A 24,327-nucleotide genomic window follows, 5' to 3' on the forward strand; every position below is an offset into this window, starting at 1 on the left:
GATGATCTCCTCATCATGGCACCTGTTAGTGGGTGGGATATATTAGGCAGCAATTGAACATTTTGTCCTCTAAGTTGATGTGTTAGAAGCAGAAAAAATGGGCATGTGTATGGATTTGAGCGAGTTTGACGAAGGGCCAAATTGTGATGGCTAGACCACTGGATCAGAGCATCTCCAAAACTGCAGCTCTTGTAGGGTGTTCCCGGTCTGCAGTGGTCAGTATCTATCAAAAGTGGTCCAAGGAAGGAAGAGTGGTGAACCAGCGACAGGGTCATGGGCAGCCAAGGCTCATTGATGCATGAGGAGAGCGAAGGCTGGCCCATGTGGTCCGATCCAAAAGACGAGCTACTGTTGCTCAAATTGGTGTCAGATTACACAGTACATGACTGGTCAGTGCTGTTTTGGCAGCAAAAGGGGGACCAACACAATATTAGGCAGGTGGTCATAATGTTATGCCTGGTCGGTGTACATGAGGACTCTTCTTTGTGGTAAAATGGTAAAACATTTTGGTAAAACATAATGGTAAAACAGTCACTGGAGGCATTTAAACCATGGGTGAAGATCTTTCGGAAATTAGCACTAATTTTATTCTATTTTCCTCAACAAAAAAAAAATGTTTGTCTGAATGCTATATTTCCTCCCAACACATTTTGAGACTCCTAGTGAACCAGTATCGATGTATGTATCGATTCATTGATGGAGACTTTAAGCACTTTTATACATCACTCTGGATAAAAGCGTCTGCCAAGTACCCTAAATGTAAATGTAAAAGTGATGCAGTTAGCTTAGAGAATTTATTTGCCTCTACACAGTCAGTATAACAGAAGCAAGAACAAATTTTGTTCTGTTCTGTCATGTTACTGAGCCTAATGTAAAAATTAAACAATCAAAAAATAATTTAAGGTTTTGAAAACAACTTTATAAGTCAGATATGTTTATGACTTAGGAGCGTCTACATCTGGAAAAAACTGCCAGATGTTGCAGTTGTTGAATTTTGACAACCAATAAAGAAGGAAATATCTGTTTTTGGCTACCTGAACTTTAAGAAACCATTATTAAATTTTGTGAAAAATGGGGAATTATTTACTTTTTAATCTTGCCTAAGCTTTCTACAAATATAATGTTGGATAAACAGATTTAGACAGTTAAGCTCATTAAATATGTACTAAACGAAATAATCAGAAAACACAAGGACAACTCAGACAAAGCGGAAAAGGTAGGTATAGTTTGTGAACAGAATTCTTCACTCTGATTGGACGAGACACTCAGGATATACAGGAAGTCCAGCAGTAGAAAGTGGATTGGTGTGTGTATGAACACAGCTCTGCTCTTATAGCGCTCCTTACATCCTTTAATCTGGAATAGTTTGGTCTTCCATACATACCTGGTGTGTTTTTAGAGATCACAAACTAATCTTTACGCCATGAAACGCTATCAGTATATCCAACATCACGCCATATGAACATCCTTCCTCACAGTAGCGCTGAATGAACTCCATTTTCTTATAAATATAAATGTTTGGTATTTTCTTTAAAAGATTTAAAAATGGTTTAAAGTGAACTCCACACGTCTCATCCAATCAGATGTAAGAATTCCATTCGCAAACTATACCTACCTTTTCCACTTTGTCTGAATCGTCCGTGTGTTTTCAGATTTGTTATTTTGTCATTTGAGAAGATGCAAAGAGGGGAAACCCGGTCAAATGTGGTCAAAGCGGCTAAATAATAAATGAATCTCTTTCTATACTTGGCACTGAGATGGCACTATTAATATCAGCTATTAATGGCTTGCAGTCCACTTGCACAGAGAACCACTGTATCTAAAAAATAAAGGGCTTTAGCAACACTTGCTCAGTCACTCACTCACTTTCAGTAACTGTTTTATTCACACCTTGGGGCAATTTCTCTGATCCAATCCACCTACCGAAATGTTTCGGAGAGGTGGGAGGAAAGCCAGAGAATATGCAGGAAACCCGCAAGGACACGAGGAGAACATGCACAGAAGTAACCTGGATTCAGGATCCAAACATAAGGCAGCAATACTATCTGCTACAGATCTAGTTTTTGATTCTAGAGGCGCACAAAAACACCCGTATACGTAGCAACACATGAATATTAAAATGCTTGAATGTCTTGGAATTATCACGAATGATCCATTCCTGTTATAATAAGTCTCTTTATGCTACTTGAATGCAAACACATGCTGGTATTTTAATAAAATGATCGACCCCCAGTATGCACTAAGACTCCTGTTCATTTTTCCAAAATATGAAGGTAGGTTATTATTTTTTTTTTAACCAAAAGCCTATTTGTAGCGTCCATTTTGAATTTCTTCACCATTTTACACTCCACAGTGGTGCTAGTTTGTCTTGTCTCATTAATGCTCTTCCCTAGCCTAATAATGGAATGGAATATCATAGAAAAAATATCAAAACTGTTATCTTCAAATTAAATGTTGATATCAAACCTGTTCCTGCTCTCCGAGATGCTCCAAGTGCTTATTCATAAATTTGAAGGTTTTTGTGTGTGTGGGGGGGGGGTTGGGGTACAAAGCCAACAGCGTGCTCAATAATTTTAAGATTTACGGCGATAAAATACACTATATTGCCAAAAGTTTTGGGGGCGTATGCCTTTACATGAATGTAATATGGAGCTGCCCTGCCCTTTGTAGCTGCAACAGCTTCAGTTCTTCTGGGAAGGCTTTCCACAAGGTTTAGGAGAATGTTTATATGATATAATGTTTATAGAAGCGCTTTTGGGAGGTCTGGCACTGATGTTGGACGAAAAGATCTGGCTCGCAGTCTGCTCTCTAATTCATCCCAAAGGTGTTCTATCAGGATGAGGTCAGGACTCCACACCAAACTCACTCATCCATGTCTTTATGGACCTTGCTTTGTGCACTGGTGTGCAGTCATGTTGGAACAGGAAGGGGTCATCCCCAAACTGTTCCCACAAAGAGCATGAAATTGTCCAAAATGTCTTGGTATGCTGAAAGAGTTCCTTTCACTGGAACTAAGGGGCCAATCCCAACCCCCTGTCAAACAACACCTGAATAAATCAATGATTTGGATTGGTGTCCCAAAATGTTTCGCAATATAGTGTAATTCATTTGTATATACTGATTGAAAATAAATCGATTTCTGTTCCAGCAATGTAAAAAGGGTTAAAACACACAACATTAGTCAGAGTAGAGTAATGCAGAATAACTTTTCCTCCGTTAACAGAAGCAAGGCAGTGGATGTGCTACGCAATCATGTCACCGAGGATGAAAAAAGCAGCAAAGTGACCCTGATCCGTCACCGAATATTTACAGAGCAGCAGCCTGAGGGCAGCCGAGCGTATAGAGAAACGCAAGCTGTGCTCTTTGCACTTACTACAGAATGACGTAGCAACTTTCCTGACTGAATGTCAAATAATACAGTACTGCTTCACAGTTCACACGACTATATGATTAAAAAAAAACAAAGAAAAACGCCATAATTAGAAAGAGTTCGCCTATTAGACGATAATTAAAAGCAATCTTTCCATTGATATTTCATCTTCTGGTTCATATCATCGTAATGAAGGTATTCCCCTTTGCCTAATTCATACATTGTGTTTCAGATTAGATTCTTTCTATGAAACATAATTAGTCTAGAGTATCTCACTGAATGGTGTAGGGGAAAGAGAGACGTTGTTATGACAGGATTGTGATGGGGCTCGTTATGAGGAAACTCCAAATGATTCAGTTTCTTCTTCAGGCTTGAAACAATAGCATGGATTTTAAATTGAGTTCATGCTATAGCTAAAAGCAAGCATGTCTGTTTTCTTTTTCTCTAATTCTTTCTCTAAATCTTTTCAGACAGTACATGAGAAATCAGTGTGTACCATCAGGAAGAGTTTCTTCTACCCTTCTATGGTTTTCCATTTCATATTTTTCCTAAAAGTGTTTTGTGTTGTAAATCGTTCGCAATTCGCAAATGCACTACAGAAAACTGAATTTCATCACCAGCAACTGCGATAATCTTCTGTTTCTCATGCTTCTATTGTTATATTAGATAAATCAGTTTAAAAATAATAAACACTAATCAAAACATTACATAGATAGATAGATAGATAGATAGATAGATAGATAGATAGATAGATAGATAGATATAGAAATAGACAGGCAGACAAACAGACAGTAGATAGATAGATAGATAGATAGATAGATAGATAGATAGATAGATAGATAGATAGATAGATAGATAGATAGATAGATAGATAGATAGATATAGAAATAGACAGGCAGACAAACAGACAGTAGATAGATAGATAGATAGATAGATAGATAGATAGATAGATAGATAGATAGATAGATAGATAGATAGATAGATAGATAGACCGAAATAGACAGACAGACAGACAGACAGATAGATAGACAGACAGAAATAGACAGACAGACAGACAAACAGACTGACAGACAGACAGATAGATAGATAGATAGATAGATAGATAGATAGATAGATAGATAGATAGATAGATAGATAGATAGATAGATAGTAAAGAAAATTATATTTTATATAATTGTTCAGCTTTAAGATGCAGCACAGTGTTAAAACCTTAAAAAGACTATGCAAAAAAGTATAGACAGCTAGTTAGCTAGCTAGTAATGATGATCCTTTTGCGGAACAAATGTCTGAGGCAATATATTGTGTCTGAATCCTCAACAAAAGGCATCAAGTCGAAGAGGCTTTAGGGATGGCTTATTCTCTTTTCAGCTGTCAATCATTGTGACACTAAACAATCGTAGGAGTCTGTGAGCTCATGTATGAGGAAAATGGCAGATAGCGCTTTCCTCAGTGTGCGATACACGCCCCCGTGACACCGCATTAGCGGCAGAAGACGAGGTTAGCCGACTCTGAGAAAGCATGTGTTAGCAGGGATGTCAGCTGTCATGTGACAGGAGAAAGCAGGCTAGTGGGTGGGAAACTGGCAGAACTAGCAAACCGAGGAAAATCGTGAGACTGTGGAGGAGGGGTGGGGTGGTGTGGTTTGGGGTGAGGGGGGCAGGGATGGATTCAGCAAGACATCTTGGGTGTTTTTTCTTTACTTAAAATATTCTTCAAGTCTTGCTAGCGTAATGATTGGTTATCAGCTAGTTTTTGTTTAAAATGACGGAATTTTTCAACAGCCAGAGACTAGTTATCAGCTAGTTTTGGTTTAAAATAAAAAAGGGACTGTTACTGCTACTATTTTAAACACTGAAGTTTTCCTGCCCCTTCACAGCTTCTTCTGTCTGTAAGGTTTAATCATCCTAAGGGGCGGGGGGTTTCTGGGTGAGGGGGGCAGGAATGGATGTAGCAAGACATGATGATCTGTGGTGTTTTTTCTTTACTTAAAATAGTCTACCTAGCGTAATGATTTTCTCTCCATATGTTTAATTAGTTTTATTAGTTAAACAATGCTAAGTTTTATATTTATTAGTGTTGTGCTAGTTTTGGTTTAAAATGCAGGGACTGTTCAACAGCCAGAGGCTAGCTATTAGCTAGTTTTGGTTTAAAATGAAGAAACTGTTCAACAGCCAGAGACTAGTTATCAGCTAGTTTTGGTTTAAAATGAAGGGACTGTTCAACGGCCAGAGACTAGTTATCAGCTAGTTTTGGTTTAAAATGAAGAAACTGTTCAACGGCCAGAGACTAGTTATCAGCTAGTTTTGGTTTAAAATGAAGGGACTGTTCAACGGCCAGAGACTAGTTATCAGCTAGTTTTGGTTTAAACTGAAGGGAATGTTCAACAGCCAGAGACTAGTTATCAGTTAGTTTTGGTTTAAAATGAAGGGAATGTTCAACAGCCAGAGACTAGTTATCAGTTAGTTTTGGTTTAAAATGAAGGGAATGTTCAACAGCCAGAGACTAGTTATCAGTTAGTTTTGGTTTAAAATGAAGGGAATGTTCAACAGCCAGAGACTAGTTATCAGCTAGTTTTGGTTTAAAATGAAGAAACTGTTCAACGGCCAGAGACTAGTTATCAGCTAGTTTTGGTTTAAAATGAAGAAACTGTTCAACGGCCAGAGACTAGTTATCAGCTAGTTTTGGTTTAAAATGAAGAAACTGTTCAACGGCCAGAGACTAGTTATCAGCTAGTTTTGGTTTAAAATGAAGAAACTGTTCAACGGCCAGAGACTAGTTATCAGCTAGTTTTGGTTTAAAATGAAGAAACTGTTCAACGGCCAGAGACTAGTTATCAGCTAGTTTTGGTTTAAAATGAAGGGACTGTTCAACGGCCAGGGACTAGTTATCAGTTAGTTTTGGTTTAAACTGAAGGGAATGTTCAACAGCCAGAGACTAGTTATCAGCTAGTTTTGGTTTAAAATGAAGGGAATGTTCAACAGCCAGAGACTAGTTATCAGTTAGTTTTGGTTTAAACTGAAGGGAATGTTCAACAGCCAGAGACTAGTTATCAGCTAGTTTTGGTTTAAAATAAGTGGAAGGTTCAGCAGCCAGAGACTAGTTAGTTAGTTTTTGGTTTAACCAGCCACTGCACTGGCACCATAAATAAATGTCCCTCATGGAGTCTTAGTTTAGATTTAAATGCTACTATTTTAAACACTGCAGTTTTCCTGCCCCTTCACGGCTTCTTCTGTAAGGTTTAATCGTCCTGTGTGGTTCACAGCAATTAAACATTTATGTCATGCTGTCATCTCCAACCACCAATTTAGCTAAAAGGGTGATGTGTCTTTCTTAAATGTATGTTGTTATGAAAAATTCCCTTCAATACAGCTTTTCTGTGCCGAAAAAGTTAACGACTAGTTGTCTAATGAACACATCATCTGAAACATCCCGGCTGTCTGAAGCCGTTTGGTCCGTTCTCCGTATGTAACATCCGAGAGAGTACAAAGATAACACAGTAGGGTTCGTGACACATCCGGCTTCTGTTGGCCAAGCAAGCGTGACGCCTTTCAGACAGTGGAGGTCACTGAGTCATACTGGACTTTACACCCGATGAAAAGACAGAATAAAAGAGTACTGAGAATCAAGAGGCAAAAAAAAAGAGGACAGAGCCGGACATTATCCATTTTCATTGTGATGTTATATGGACGGAACAAGTGACATTATTTAACAAGTGACATAAATCTGTGTAAAAACTGATAACAAATTTTTGTATAATTAACTCCAGAATAATTGGCACCCTGACTTAATTTGTTTAATTTCACTCTGAAAATATGAAAGAAATCCAACCCTTAATGAAAGTAAATTTATTCAAAAAAAAAGGGAAGGAAAGGAAAAATATAAAATATATAAATAGATATAATATGAAAGAAATTTAATCCTTAATGAAAGTAAATATATTTTAAAAATGGAAATGTTAAATATTTAAAAATATACATATATTAACAAAACCACATGGAAAACATGGAAATTTAATTCAGTTGGCAATATTAAATCTCAAAATATCATCACAGAAATGCATAGAAATGTATCGAGCTATACATCTACACCAGCCCATGTCATGTGCTTACATTCTTGCCGTCCTCATCTGCATGAACGGTTCTCATAAGTGCCCTCTATATGCATTAATGGAGAACCCTGCATCGATGCAGACTTGACTGCGCTCTCTGACCCAAAGCCCTTGAGATTATTAGCTGTGAACAATCAGAGTGGATTGGAGAGCAGGGAGCAACACGGCGATTGCAGCAACGTTCACTGTGCCTGCTGTGGTTAATTTGGCATCAATTGTAAAAGAAAGAAAGACTGTTGTTGTTTCAGTTTGGGAGATTTCTTTTTTACAGCCAGAATTAACCATCTGCCTATGTCAGCTCCCCCTTTTACCCCAACCACAAGACATAAAGTGACTTCTTTACTGCTCGCTCAGCCTTTCGCCTGACCGTATGCAAAAGTGCATCTAGCAGCATTTTTATCATTTAATATATATCCTTTTAGCATAGCAGTTTGCGTGATAATGACTTCTGCATGAAAGGAATGAGAATTGTGGTGGCACTACGACTGAGATAACTCTTCGTGATCTACCTCTAATACTCTGAAAGGAAGGACAAACTGTATTTCTGTCTAATTAAACATTTTTGGCTGACAAAATACCAAGCTTGCTAAGCATCACTGGCAAAACTTGCATCGCTTAAGGAATAATAAGCTAGCTGCCACTGTGTGATTGTATATACAGTAATCCCCCGTTTATCGTGGGGGTTACGTTCCAACAACGAAAAACGATAAACGAAAATCCGTGATACACGGACGCCATCCCCAGATGCTTTTTTTTTTATTGTTTAAGCTGCAAATTGCCCTCCCACACTCTTTAAACACACACAGAAAACATTTGCAAGCATATAGCGAGATGGATTTGGGGTAAATTCGTAGAAATATCATTTTTATAGTGAGTACTGTATGTATGTATGTTCCTTGCCAGAAGCCTTAGAAGGTGTAGAGCGTTTGGGGGCATAATAGGGCTTGCAGAAAAACCATAAAAAAAAACAAAAAGTGTGCACAGAACAAAACTAAAGTGACACGCAAAAAACTGGGATGCTGGAGAATTCTGCTTCCCTTTCCCCAAATGCACACAGCCAGCAGCCAGTCACAACCGTGATTAAATGAATGGGACATTCCGATTGGCCAGTCTCGTTCCTCCAGCCGTGCTGTATTTTGATTTTCAGCATCCCCGCACCACGCTTTCCTAAACAACGCTAAGTGTTCTTATTAACATTCCACTTCATTTGCAATTAATGTTTATATTTTGTAATTAATAATTATATTTTTATTAATAAATTACCTTATTTCAACATAAAAACAATTCACTATAAAGTTTGCAGATACCAAATAAAAATCTGCAATATACCGGGACCGCGATAAATGAACCACGATATAGCAGGGGATTACTGTACACTACATTGCCAAAAGTTTTGGGACACCCCTCCAATTCTGAGAACTCGGGTGTTGTTTTTCAGGGGTTGGGCTCGGCCCCTTAGTTCCAATGAAAGGAACTCTTAATGCTTCAGCATACCAAGACATTTTGGATAATTTCATGCTCTCAACTTTGTAGGAACAGTTTGGGAATGATCCCTTCCATAAAGACATGGATGAGTGAGTTTGGTGTGGAGGAACTTGACTGGCCTGCACACATGATTTAGAGCGGAGACTGAGAGCCAGGCCTTCTCGTCCAACATCAGCGTCTGACCTCACAAATGAACTTCTAGAGGAATGGTCAAAAATTCCCATAAACACACTCCTAAACCTTGTGGAAAGCCTTCCCAGAAGAGTTGAAGCAGTTATAGCTGCAAAAGGCGGGCCAACTCCCTGTTAAGAATGGGATGTCATTGAAGTTCATGTGCATGTAAAGGCAGATGTACCAAAACTTTTGGCAATATAGTGTAGTTAAGCATAAGGGAAGTAAAGTCAAGGCCCTATTCATCAGTTCAGATGGAAGTAGCAGTAAAGTAAAGTTCACACAAATCATAATTTTACCTTATTCTGTGGCTTTTTGAGTGTGCCCTAACACTAGGACACAATACAGCAAGCAACAATCCTGAATCGCAATCTGTGTAACAAAAACTTGCGTAAAAGCATTGTTCTGTAAAAGTATGCTCTCAAAAATGGAAAAAGCAGCTGTTCTGGCTGGATTATTTTTCCATGAGGTGCTGAGGTAATATAAATATTAGCCACCAATCTCTGGGATTTTTTTTGTCCCATCCATATGTCATGTCAGTCATTTTCTATAGACTCTTCATACCACTGTCTGAACTGATTACGCCCATCGATCAGCCATAACTTTAATACCACCTGCCTAATATATATTGTAGGTCTCTTAGAGCCAAAACAGCTCTGAACCTTTGCATCATGGACTGCACAAGACCTCTGAAGGTGTGCTGTGGTTCTGGCACCAAGACATTAGCATTGGTTCCTGTAAGTTGTAAAGTGAGCCCCGAAGGATCAGACTTGTTTATCTAGTACATGGATTGAGATCTGGGGAATCTAGAGGCCAAGTCAACACCCTGATCTCTTTGTCATGTACCTCTAAGCATCATCCTGCTTAAAGAAGAATAGCATTAGAGAACATTGCTGTCATGAAAGGGTGTACTTGGTCTGTAACAATGTTTAGGTAGGTGGTACGTGTCAAATTAATATCCACATGAACGCCAGGACCTAATGTTTCCAAGCAGAACTTTGCACAGAGCATAACGCCTCCGGCCTTCTTCACACAGTGCATCCTGGTGCTGAAGTAGGTGATGAACAAGTCCGCATGATATAAAAGAAAACCTGATTCATTAGACCAGGCCACGTTCTTCCATCGCACCATGGTCCAGTTCTGATGCACTTTCGGTGGTGTACAGGGGTCAGTATGGGCACTATGACCTCACAGCAGCTACATAGCCACATACACACCTTTCTATCATAGCCAGTATTAAGTTTTTCAGCAATCTATGCCAAAATATCCCAATGTGCATCATCAAAACTTATGCACCCATGACCGTGTCGCTGGTTCAACGGTTGTCCGCGTATTATACATACCAACCACTGCGTACCAGAGTTTTGGAGATGTTCTGACCCAGTCATCACAATGTGACCCAGCACATCAACATTAAAGACATCCTTACTGTTATTCACTTCACCTCTCAGTGGTTTTAATGTTACGGTGTAAATGGACCTGTATAAATATGCCTAGGTAATATAAATCCTGTCTGAAGTGGCATGTTGGTAAATATTCTGTTCTAACCCACTATAATGGAAAGCTTATTCTGTTTTTTTTTCAGTATGGAGACACTCCATGAAGCATTCATTATCGTGTACTATTTTCTTCTGCCAAAAATCTAAAGGAAACCATTAACTGCAGGGGGAAAAAGACAGAATGATAAAATACGCAATATTGTGTGAGTAACAACACTTCCTTGGGGTTTAGGTAAGTAATTGCAGTATAGCACAGGTATAGCTTACATGCATGTTATGGTCAAGCAACCTTATTACTTTTGTGCTAATATTCTAACTTGTTATAATAAATGCTTGTGGCACAGTTTGTGAAAACACTCCCATCTCTGTGAGGCATAACATTATGACCACCTGCCTAATATTGTGTTGGTCCCCCTTTTTCTTTCAAAACAGTTAGCCTCCATTCAACTTACAGGACTTAAAGGATACCTTTTGATAGATACTGACCACTGCAGAAAGGGAACACCCCATAAGAGCTGCAGTTTTGGAGATGCTCTGATCCAGTGGTCTAGCCATCACAATTTGGCCCTTTTGGTAAAACTCGTTCAAATCCTTACTCTTGTCCATTTTTCCTGCTTCTAACATCAACTTTGAGGACAAAATGTTGACTTGCTGCCTAATATATCCCACCCACTAACAGGTGCCATGATGAGGAGATAATTGGTGGTATTCACTTCACCTCTTACTGCTCAGAATGTTATACCTGATCGGTATACGTAGAGATCACTTATCCTGTGTCTATCGATCATAATTACTACAGACGTCCTCCAGTCTCAGGAAATCTTATGCTGTCAGAACAGTAGTATAGTTTATTATATTCTTACTATATACATTATTGTAATGCAAGTTACCTCTGGCAAAGGTTGTCTTTCTTGTTTTATAATTCACACTACTAGTTGTTGTGTTACAGGCTAGAAATAATGCAATGCGGTCCATTAAAAACATTAAAGCCAATGAGAAAGGGAAAAAAAAGATGTCTTTACTAATTGAACTTGTCATTGGTCTACATTTTACTAGGAAGGAAAATCAATGTATGACGATATTTTTTGTCCCAGCGATCCTTTTCATTTCTGTTCACGGGACAGATAAAATGACCGCGAACTTCACTGGGAATAGAAAATTGTAAAAGATTAAGGTTAATTAGACATTGCAACACATCCACACTAGCATAAGAATGAGTAATGCTAGGAGTTCATGACTTTTCTGCCGGTATCTGTAAAATGCGAGCCTTTTTTAGACTGTTTTTTTTGGCTTAGTTAACCGTTAATAAGGTCAGGAATGCTGCGAAACTGGACTGAATATACAGAAATGTAGCAACTAAATAAACTTAATGAGTTATTAGTGGCAACTAGGTTCATTACTAAACGAAACTAATAACACATGCATGTGCTGTGTTGTTTACAGCGAAGAAGATGCTAATTTTGTACAACAAATTTTTCTTAATTTAAACCCGATTCATATTTTGAAAGCGAAGACAATAATGGCTTTATCTGTTCGACAGCACAGACAAGGGAAGTTAAGTCAAACAAAGATGTTTTGTCGCTCTGGTTCAGTAGACAGACAGCAGGTTATTAAGGTGCGGCAGGTTATTTAGGATACTAAACAGGTGAAAAGAAAAGACATATTACGAAATAGAACACTGTCTTTGTGTCTACTTTAAAGCTTCAGACATCCAACTGACGGTTAAATCGTCTGACTTGACAGCTCATGCGATAGCTGGAATATATCTGATCTATTCTTGAGGTTTTGAGGATTCACAGAACAGGACAAAATCACAGAGGAGGAGATGTGCAGGATGTTGGATGTCATTAAAGACATGGCAATTCTCTTAAATGACCATTATATTGAGACATAATGTAAATAATTTGCAGTAAATGCACTATATTGGCAAAAGTTTTAGGACACCCCTCCAAATCACTTAATTCAGGTGTTGTTTTTTAGGGGTTGGGCTTAATTCCAGTGAAAAAAGGAACTCTTAATGCTTCAAGACATTTTTGGACAATTTCATGCTCCCAACTGACCTCAACCTGATAGAACACCTTTGGGATGAATTAGAGCGGAGACTGCGAGCCAGACCTTCTCGTCCAACATCAGTGCCTGACCTCACAAATGTGCTTCTAGAGAAATGGTCAAAAATTCCCATAAACACACTCCTAAACCTTGTGGAAAGCCTTCCCAGAAGAGTTGAAGCTGTTATAGCTGCAAAAGGTGGGGCAACTCAATATTACATTCATGTGCATATAAAGGCAGACATCCCAAAACTTTTGACAATATCGTGTTTTTTCATATTCATTTTGGGCCACGTTATCTGTTCAATCCGAATAATATATTTGTATCTGGTTACATCCTTAATGATGGAGCTTTTCATCCACGGCAGTTTTTTTAGCATCTAAAGGCACTTTTATTGATCTAAATAATAGAATCAAAGGTATATTCACATCAATGCCACACACAGGATGTCCAATTCTTACTTATTTTTAAATACTGAACCTTGCTGTAGAGCATCTACATTCTACACTATAGACCTCCAAGGTGTGAAAATTCAAGAAAAACATCTTAGGTACACAGAAAAATGCAGGCAGTCTTGGATTTAATCTCATTTAATCCCCACTATTCATATCACAAAGGTTTGCAAGGAAAAACATGCATATCCAAAACCGGACCTGGTTTTTACATCATGTAGGTATGATGCTTCAACATGAGAATTCTGGACAGTGTCAGAATCACAGTGTAGGGCCAGGGAGCTGACTGATGTTTACGCACTTTATTTAGAGAGTGCAGTAATCCACTCCTCCTCCATCAGATGCGCAGTGGAGATCATCCTGACGTGCCGCATCACGCTGTGCTACGGCAGCTGCAACGTCGCAGACACCAGCTCATCAATGGAGAGTGCAAACTGTCTGCCACATCAGCGACACCAGCCTTCCCACCATGGAGGCCATTTACAGTAAAATATGTCAGAAGAGTATCATGAAGGACCATACCTAGCCAGCTCATGAACTCTTCACCCTGCACTCTTCAGAAATGAGGCTCGATTCTATTCGCTATGTACATTGGATTGCTTGGTATATCGATGCTATTTCTGCATATCTGCTATACTGCAGAGCTTCAATAAATAACATTTTGTTCTTCTGTGCACTTGTATGCTCCTCAATGACAACATGTAGTCCCTGGCAGTGATAAATTTAGGATACTGATTTAGGTAGGGACAGCAAACAATGACTATCCTGCACTTTCACTGTTACTGTATGCCTTCTCAAAGGCAAAAGCAGTCTCTCTATGGCACAAAAGTGCTCCACGAACCTGTCAGTAGTCAGTATTTAGTTGAAAAAAATAGAATTCGCAGCATCATTACAGTTTCAGCCAAGGCTTGGCTGGGCCGGACTGGACAGTCAGTCAAGCCAGGAATATTCGCGTTCCTACGCACTCTGTGGATTCACGCTTCAGAGAGGGGCTCAGCCTACCTCAGATAACAACCTGCAAATGGGCTACTCACAGCAAAACCAGTATGTGACAAGGAAACAACAGATAGATAACTAAAACGATTAAATATTGTATTCATATTAATAATACTAAGTGGGAGATGCTAGCTAAATACTAGGATGGCCTCCACAAATCTTCCTCCTTCATGTCAGGATTGAAAGAACCGAGGCTGATAGTTTTATATTATGAGGAAGCAACATTGAAACTAAAGATGTGTGGCATGGCTGCTTGCACTTTCAATGTTGTCCTAGTTTTAACAAGAACCATCACTAAAACTGGTTCAGTACAAGGCACATAGATGAAGACTAACAGATGGATGAAGGCACATGGATAAAAACTAATACTAATCCTTTATTTACATGTTTCCAAATGTGGAACCTTCTGAGGAATGTCCCCAAATCTGGATCTTTCTGAGGCATCTCCCCAAATCTGTAACTTTCTGAGGAACTTCACCAAATCTGGAACTTTCTGAGGAACTTCCGCAAATCTGGAACTTTCTGAGGAACTTCCACCAAATCTGGATTTTTCTGAGTCATCTCCCCAAATCTGAAACTTTCTGAGGAACTACTACCAAATGTGGAAGTTTCTGAGGAACTTCCACCAAATATGGAACCTTCTGAGGAACTTCTGCAAATCTGGAACTTTCTGAGGAACCTCCCCAAATCTGGATCTTTCTGAGGAACTTCCATCAAATCTGGAACTTTCTGAGGAACCTCCCCAAATCTGGATCTTTCTGAGGAACTTCCATCAAATCTGGAACTTTCTGAGGCATTTCCCCAAATCTGGAACTTTCTGAGGAACTTCTACCAAATGTGGAACTTTCTGAGGAACTTCCATCAAATCTGGAACTTTCTGAGGATCTTCCCCAAATCTGGAACTTTCTGAGAAACTTCGCCAAATCTGGAACTTTCTGAGGAACTTCTATCAAATGTGGAACTTTCTGAGGAACTTCCCCAAATCTGGAACTTTCTGAGGAACTTCCCCAAATCTGGAAATTTCTGAGACACTTCCACCAAATGTGGAACTTTCTGGGGAACTTCTACTGAATATGGAACTTTCTGAGGAATGTCCCCAAATCTGGAACTTTCTGAAAAACTTCCACAAAATCTGGAACTTTCTGAGGAACTTCCAACATATGTGGAACTTTCAGAGAAACTTCCACCATACCTGGAACGTTCTAAGGATAAAGAACCAGGTACAACCTCGGCTTCCACGGTCCAGATGTTCCATCACCGACTTCCTGTCTATTAAACCAAGTAGCCACCTCTGATCTTTGCAAATTTTTTATCATTTTCATCTCTTCACATTTTCTCTGTTTTTGTCTCATCTTTGTCTCTTCTAGATTAGTTTGTTTGTATTTTCCATTCTGGATATCTGATCCATCAACTTGTTTCACAACTATTTGCTGATTTATATTCGATAGTGAAGTTAATTCCATTTGTTGTGCCTATTTTCCACTCCAACACTCCCTCACTTATGTATTCTGACCTCCAAGAAAATAAACTCCATCTCGTCATGGCCACCACTTGGAACATCAGCTAGAGACCTTGATTTTTTGTTAGCTTATCAACCATTGCCATAAAAAAGGCTGTAAAACCTGGGGTCTTTATTTCATTTCTCTTTGTCCTGAGCATATCGTTTGGTCTGGATTTCTTCGGCAAGGTTTCTCCCAGGTGGATTGGGTACAATAAGCAGTGTAGGAGATCCCACCCGAATCCAGTAGTAATATTTACTGGAACAAGCAGCTATGGAGCAGTCTGCTGCTGGGAAGCTCGCTGGCAACCTGCATAGAGTCAGCTGTGGCTGCTATAGCTGTCTACTAACCTTGATTAATGTGTCCCTACGCTGGGCAAGATCATCCTGCAGTTGTTCCAGCTCCTGAGGCTACATCCTGAGCATGCTCAGTGCATCCTTAAAGACTTAAAGGTGAAAAATGGCCTTTTAAACCTCATTCATTTATACACTATATCGCCAAATGTTTTGGGACATCTGCCTTTACATGCACATGAATGTAATATGGAGTCGGCCCACCCTTTGCAGCTATAACAGCTTCAACTCTTCTGGGGAGGCTTTCCACAAGGTTTAGGAGTGTGTTTATGGGAATTTTTGACCATTCCTCTTGAAGCACATTTGTGAGGTCAGGCACTGAGGTTGGATGAGAAGGTCTGGCTCACAGTCTCCACTCTAATTCATCCCAAAGGTGTTCTATCAGGTTGAGGTCAGGACTCTGCACTGGAGAGCAGTCATGTTGGAACAGGAAGGGGTCATCCCCAAACTGTTCCCACAAAGTTGGGAGCATGAAATTGTCCAAAATGTCTTGGTATGCTGAAGCATTAATAGTTCTTTTTTTACTGGAACTAAGGGGCCGAGCCCGAACCCTGAAAATTTGGAGGGGTGTCCCAAAACCTTTGGCAATATAGTGTACTAATCACTTAAAAATGACAACCGTCCTTCCTCAATCAAACGTTAAACTGGAACATTTTTGATTAACATTGATTTTTGACAAGACAAAAAACAAAATAAAGTTATAGGCAATAGTGTCATGTCACGATTCACCTCCCTTAACCCCAGCATGAGTCACAAGATCTTCTCCCTAACAGAGCTATTAACTTTGTCCCATAGTGAAACGGACATTAGCATAATCAATTCGGTTTGTAATCTGATATTGAATCTGGTGCTCCACACTAGAAATCGAATATTGAAATGCAATTTCCTCTCTCTTCTCATATTTTGGGCTAACCAGATTTGTGGATGAGACCTCATGTGAAAGATAGAGAAAACATATCTATGTTTATCGTTTCCACAGAATGGAAAACCTCGATGTTTCTTAGTCTGGCACATATTGTTAAGAAGGTGAGAAGGTTTCTTACAAGTGCTTTCATGCTGTCGGTTTTTTCTTCCCCTTTGTGTCCGAGTGCAATTTAAAGTGCATCCATATCCATTAAAATCACACTCCCACTTTCCTTCACTTACACTAAACCAGTTAGCAAATGTAGTTAGAAGCAGTGCTTAGTAATCCATTTACTGCAGTTGCAGTAGATTTTCAGATGTTCAAGCACAGATCTATTCAGGTTTGAAAAAAAAAAAAAATATATAGAAAACGCATATCCATAAACAATCTATCCATGAACTAATTATTAATGTACTCTGAGTGTTTAAAGCACATTAGGGTTTGGCTCGGTTCCAGCAGACTCAGAGGTAATATTAATACTGTATATTAACATCATCCTGCATTTCTTCTTCCTTCTCAACGGTGTGTCTCATTTTTCTTTTCATCGCACACGAAATGTGACGCACAATAAACTTGCATTATGTGAGACACAATAAATCATGCGAAATATCTTTTAAAAATACTTTAAAATCGATCACCGGGCCGATTGTTTACGTGTTGCAAAATCAGAGCACTAGCTTATACCTAGGTAGCAAGCTAATGCTAGTCTGCTTGCTAAACACAAGTGCTTACTTGAAGGAGAAAGCCTTCTCTCTGAAGCACTCATGTAGTTATTCAGAGTGAGATTACTTGAGAGTGATTATTGTATAGAACATAAACTCCCCCGCTTGTTTAGGAATTAAATCTATATCTAGACTATATTGCCAAAACTTTTGGGACATCCCTCCAAATAACTGAATTGTTTTTTCAGGGGTTGGGCTCGGCCCCTTAGTTCCAGTGAAAGGAACTCTTAATGCTTCAGCATACCAAGACATTTTAGACAATTTATTGCTCTTTTTGTGAACATTTTGGGGATGACCCCTTCCTGTTCCAACATGACTGCACACCAGTGCACAAAGCAAGGTCCATAAAGACATGGATGAGTGAGTTTGGTGTGGAGGAACTTGACTGTCCTGCACAGAGTCTTGACCTAAACACCTTTGGGATGAATTAGAGCGGAGACTGTGAGCCACGCCTTCTCATCCAACCTCAGTGTGTGACCTCACAAATGCGCTTCTAGAGGAATGGTTAAAAATTCCCATAAACACTCTCCTAAACCTTGTGGAAAGCTTTCCCAGAAGAGTTGAAGCTGTTATAGCTACAAAGGGCGGGACAACTCCATATTACATTCAAGTGCATGTAAAGGCAGATGTCCCAAAACTTTTGGCAACATAGTGTATCTATCTCATGCAGCTGAGCTTCAACGCTAATGCTGCGCTCACATAAATGTATATGGATCGTGACAAAATTGTGAGACTAAACCTCGGCTCTCTCATTTTTGCTGACTTTATTCGTTTCATTCTTTTTATTGATGCCCTGGGGATGCGTTTACTGTGTAAATTGCATGTGATAGGGATAAAAATGAGATACCTCATTCTAACTAACACAGTAGATTGATTCTCTGAACTCTGTGATGTTTAGGACAGGGACGGTGTGTTTTACTTCACAGAAATGCTCACTGAGATTCCTTACCCCTCAGAAAGAGCACTGACTTTAGGAAAATAAATTATTTTCATTTCTCTTGTACTTAAAACATCCTTATCAGTGGCACAGAGTCTTTCCTGAGGAGTCTTTTGATTAGCCATATGCCTTTTTCTCTACAGATACAGATGACCTTGCTTACATGATCTCTGTAACAGTGGTGATGATTCCTGAATTGTTCTAGATAAAAAAAAATCCTGTCATCTACACCTCGCTCTTGTGGCTGCGAAGAGATAAAGGGAAACAGAAATTCAAACCGGTTTATTTTTGATCTATTTTGGAGATAAAACATCCCGTTTGTGGGTGGGAGGGAAATTTTTTCTTTTTTTTCGAACCAAAACAAATGTAAAGCCCTATCCAGATGCTATACAACAACTTAATGAAGAACTGTTTGAGGAAATCTTATTTACCTTGCAATGTTTTGGACATCATTTTACCACCATATTTATATGAAACTGAATCCTTACTTTACCCAGGGGTATATACATATAAACAAAACATTATGATCACCTACCTAATATTGTGTTGGTCACTGCCAAAACAGCCCTGACCCGTCATGCACTGTGTATTCTGACACCTTTCTATCAGAACCAGCATTAACTTCTTCAGCAGTTTGAGCAACAGTAGCTCGTCTGTTGGATCGGATCACACGGGCCAGCCTTCTCTCCCCACGTGCATCAATGTGCCTTGACCGCCCATGACCCTGTCACCAGTTCACCACTGTTCCTTCCTTGGACCACTTTTGATAGATACTGACCACTGCAGACCGGGAACACCCCACAAGAGCTGCAGTTTTGGAGATGTTCTGATCCAGTGGTCTAGCCGTCACAATTTGTCCCTTTGTCAAACTCACTCAAATCCTTACGCTTGTCCATTTTTCACTTGCTGCAGCCAAAGCTGCATTTATTTAACACCAGACACAATTCAGTGATCATAAACGTGTTATAATTATAAATGTGAATATTAGTTCAACCTGCAACAACAATAGGTGTACGGTTGGATTCTCCAGGATGAAATTCCGTTTTAATCTACACAAAAATGGTTCTTTTATAAAAGAATCATGTCTACTAAACCCCTCTGTTCTATACAGTGTTTAGCTAGCTAGCTAAGATGAATTGGCTAAGCTAAATGTCTTCAGCTTTGGTGGCTTGTCAAACGATGCAAAGAGAAATTCTGGGTAAAGAACCATAAGAGCAATGAAATATTGGTTTCCCCACTCTATATAGAAAAAAGTCAACATGAAGTAACTTAGCAAGATGTTGAGCCACCACAAGTCACCAGAACATCCGCAATCCACTGTATTTTACACATCTCTGGAACTACAACAATGACAAGCCATTTTTTCCGAAAAGAAATTCATTTGATTGGTGTTTCCATTAAGATGTTAAATGTTTAAAACAAAATACACTTCCAGTACTATCCATATCTATTCATTTCTGAAAAAGTAAAGGATTGTAAAACACAAACCTCACTGCAATATCCTTTCTAATTTTTTACCGAAAAGATTTTATTTATTTATTTATTTACCAACCAAACACCTTTTAACTCAGCTTCCCTGTAACACATTGTCCTCCTCCTCGTTAATTTATTTGTCAGACCTTAAATAACTGGAGTATCCTGGCTCACTAAGACAGACGCTGCTTAAATTGGGGCGTGATTCATTTAAATTAGATACTATATGGCATCTCGTATGTGTACCACATAAATTCCCAATGGCGGCTTGGAGCTTGCGTCCACGCAGCTGAAGCTGATTCATCATTCATCCTTAAATAATAGTCGTAAAGCAAGTTTCGTTAGATCCGTTCGGACGTCAGATTTGTACGCCCTCCTGGATGCAGAGTCGGAGACAACGGAGAGTCAGTGCAATATAACAAGCAGAGCAACATCTGTCCATCTGGTCCATCCCCAAAGTGGCGTAAAGGTAAATTCATCTTCGTAGGAAGATTATTATGTTGATTATAATGCTCACTGTACCGTCTTCGTGACTTTTTGTTTTCGATTCAGAGATGAAGGATCTAGACGGAGGTTAGTGTTTTGCATCTGGAAAGGTTCGTGGTCAGGCAGAGGTGCTTCCATCGAAGCTAATTAAAAGCCCAACAAGGAGCTCAACGGTAAATTACAGAATTACATCACCAAGCTGACTCATCCCTAAAGCTCCGGGGCAAGTGTGCACAGAACTACTTAGCACCTCCCCTGCTATTAAATTAAATTAAAATGATGCTGGTTAAAAATAATCACGAGCAAATTCACTGCCCTTATCTGTGCACTGTAAAGCTAAGTGTTTTTAAAAATCCTAATGGCAAATCTGATAATAGTACAAAAAATACAATGGCTTTGATAGGAGCAAAATATATAAGCAAAAAATATTTGCAAAAGTTTTAGGACACCCCTCCATTCAGGTGTTATTTGTCAGGGTTTGGGCTCGGCCCATTAGTTCCAGTCAAAGGAATTCTTAGTGCTTCAGCATACCAAGACATTTTGGACAATTTTGTGGGAACAGTTTAGGGATGACCCCTTCCTGTTCCAACATGACTGCACACCAGTGCACAAAGCAAGGCCCATAAAGACATGGATGAGTGAGTTTGGTGTGGAGGAACTCGACTGGCCTGCACAGAGTCCTGACCTCAACTCGATAGAACACCTTTGGGATGAATTTGAGCGGAGACTGCAATACCTTCTCGTCCAACATCAGTCTCGTCCAACATCAGCCTGACCTCACAAATGCGCTTCTAGAGGAATGGTCAAAAATTCCCATAAACACACTCCTAAACCTTGTGGGAAGCCTTCCCAGAAGAGTTGAAGCTGTTATAGCTGTAAAGGGCGGGGACAACTCCATATTACATTCATGTGCATGTAAAGGCAGACGTCCCAAAAAAATTTTAGCAATATAGTGTCCTGTCATAACATAATTTCCGCCTGTTTATTTACCTTTCTATCTACCCATCCATCCGTCCGTCCACTTATCTGTCTATTCTTTCATCAAGAAGCATTTTAAAATCAGATAATGATTCCTAAAAAAAAAAAATAAAAAATCACACACAGCGTAATGAATACACTGATTAACTTATCATTTATTGTGAGTAGTGCAGGTAAGAGAACATCTGGAAAAGAGAAACATCTTCTAACACAACACAAGGCGCTTTTTTTTATGCTAACCTGTTATATTGATTGATGGCTAAATTGCAGTGAATTAGCCAGCTAGCTGCAATAAATGTGGAGTGTGGTTAGCTAGATTACACCTTATTATTCTACCTCCTTCTGAGTATGTTTTATTTATTTTTTTCCCACTCTCCCTCTCTGATTCAACAGCAATGCTAAATATGCACACAGCGATGCTATGCAGCGCTTCGCTTCATCTTCAAAGCTACCTTGTGCTCTCTCCAGGCAAACAGCAGAAACCAGGCATTATGTTGCGAGGGAATTGTTGGGTGTTACCAACTTGTTCAATGGGGGGGGTATTTTTATTTGACGTATTATGACAAACCCACAGTCAATCTAAAACGTTGTGTCATGTAAAATAATACTAAAACACATCTAAGAATGTTTTAGTTCATGACTTAAAATGTTAGGAGGTTGAAATCACTAGTTTTGATTATCTGAGAGGTTAACAACTACCCCCAGCCTCCTGGAAACTATGCCCCTTGGCGATAAGGCACTATGACAGAAAAACTCTGTTCAGCAAGTTAGCGTCACAGTGCTAAACAGAGTTATCTTTCCATTAAAGCTTTTGAGCCTAATATTTATCTTTAATTTTGTAGATAAATGAGGTGAGGAATCATTGTGGGCTATGTCAGAATTAAACCAACTTGCCAACGATAGAAGAGTAAAGTCAGCTGAGAATGTCATTACATTACAAAAACAATCTTGGCCGCCATTAAAGCTTGCATATTAATTCTAAACATTAACATGCACGTCATTCAGGTGGATTTTCTTTCCTCTAAGCAAGCCTTTAATGAATCACCTATCCTAAAACCTGCGGAGTGTAAACAGATGTGTGACAGGATCCTGTCAAATCTGGACAGCAGTAATTCATTTTTAATGTCCACAATTACACACTTAAACAGGGTTTTTTATTATTCAGCAGGAATGGAAACCCTCGACATAGTCACGACAACATCTCTATTATTAACAGCGGGCTACGTCGAGTTCGTGTGTTAGAAACCCCACGTAGCTACGTGATTAGCAGCGGACTGTTCCCGCCCAAATTCCCCGACCTGTGATTGGCTGCTGGCCGCGCGTGCCGCGAGTGGACCGCAAGCTCAACTGTCACCTAAATCATCGCGTGCACGCGACATCCGACAGGGTAGTTATTTAAACACAAACAAACAAACACGAGCGCGCGCGCGCGCGCGTGCTTAAATAACCTGCCGTTTTAACAGAGATGCTCAACTCAAGAATATTCATTTATTCTTTCTTTCTGTCTTTCTTTTTTCACCATTTGCACTGACGAACATTATCCAAAATTGGCTATTCGTAAAATTATATATTTAAGCTGTGCTCTAGTTTTTAAAAAAATACCGATTTATTCCGAGACAGAGAGAGAGGGGGGGGTAAAACAGTGGTACTCTGAAAACTGTGTATTTTATGTAGCACATATACTGTTGAAATAAAAACCGATCTTTCATCATAAATCAGTTCCAGCATCAAATTAAAGCGAACCTAGCTAGCTATAAGGACTAGCCAGTGCAATTTGAATGCAGTGTGTGTGTGACAAATAAACGCACCGTTCAAACAGGTCCGCTCGTGCACCTTCCGCTTGACTCTCCATCCATCAAGCTAGGTTAAATCTTATTTCTTTTCTTTTCTTTTTTTTTTAAAGAAAAATCAAACGCAAAACGATCCCGCACACACCATATTTGCTTTGCACAAAGTGAAGAAGAGAAAATGCGCATTGATTTTTTTTTAAAAAAGCGAATCTTACCTGCGCTGCCAAGGAAAAGAAACATCAAGATTATCTCCTTGGTCAGAAACATTGCCATCACTCGGTTCTTCTTCATGCAGCTCTAACTAAATAATCCGTATGAATTATTGTTTGCAGAATTAAATGTTTGCGATATAGTAAACGGGGTTTTTTTGGCAGTGTTGCGGTTTAAAATAGCACGCCCGTGTGTCAACGAGGCAGAAGTAAGCGCGCGTGCATAACAGGCTGCTTTCGTAGCGCGCGCGCACACACACACACACACATACACACACGCGCGCGCGCACACACACACACACACACACACACACACACACAGAATCCATCCGCCCAATCATTCATCCGTTGGGAAGCTTGGGAAAGTGTGCGCGAGCCTTCCCCCCCATCTTTTCAGAGGGGCTCCATCCCCAAACAACTCCATGTTCCCTACACTACTGCACTACATAGAGTGAGGAGTAATGGCTGCTGCACACTGCAGAGTGCACTACATCAATTCCAATCAGAGTTGTTAAACCTGGAAGCTTGGGAAAGACTATCCATCCCGAACAGGCTGCGTGTGACTCGGTTTACAGAAGAAGATGGATGTTCGAGCTCTGTGTTTTGAATACTGCACGGATAAAAAAGAAAAAACACTTTAGGAATTTTATATCAGCTTTTCAGTTTTGCTTTTGTGTTTTATCTTCACTGTGAATCTTCAAGTAACCTGCTCGTGCATCAATACGATTCACCAGTAAGGTTCTGCTATAGTCCACCAGCATCGCCATGTTGGCAGACTAGCTAAACCAGGACTTACCAGTTTGTGAAAAACAGTTTGGACCTGAATCGAATTCCTGCTGGACTAAG

General features: G+C 39.5%; 1 protein-coding gene across 3 annotated transcripts in view; it reads right to left on the reverse strand.

Moving 5' to 3' along the window:
- ncam1b (neural cell adhesion molecule 1b) overlaps positions 1-23,772 on the reverse strand; it is a 105,331-nt gene extending 81,559 nt beyond the window's left edge. For 2 of the 3 annotated variants that reach the window (XM_058414221.1, XM_058414222.1), the window contains exon 1: positions 23,488-23,772. In XM_058414221.1, coding sequence (XP_058270204.1) covers positions 23,488-23,563 — 76 coding nt within the window. In that variant the 5' untranslated portion in view covers positions 23,564-23,772. The remainder of the gene's footprint in view (positions 1-23,487) is intronic. The other variant, XM_058414220.1, reaches the window with a different exon arrangement.
- Between the last annotated feature and the right edge of the window lie 555 nt (positions 23,773-24,327).

This window comes from Hemibagrus wyckioides, linkage group LG17, assembly GCF_019097595.1.
Source record: "Hemibagrus wyckioides isolate EC202008001 linkage group LG17, SWU_Hwy_1.0, whole genome shotgun sequence".
In the NCBI taxonomy this organism is placed as follows: Eukaryota; Metazoa; Chordata; class Actinopteri; order Siluriformes; family Bagridae; genus Hemibagrus; species Hemibagrus wyckioides.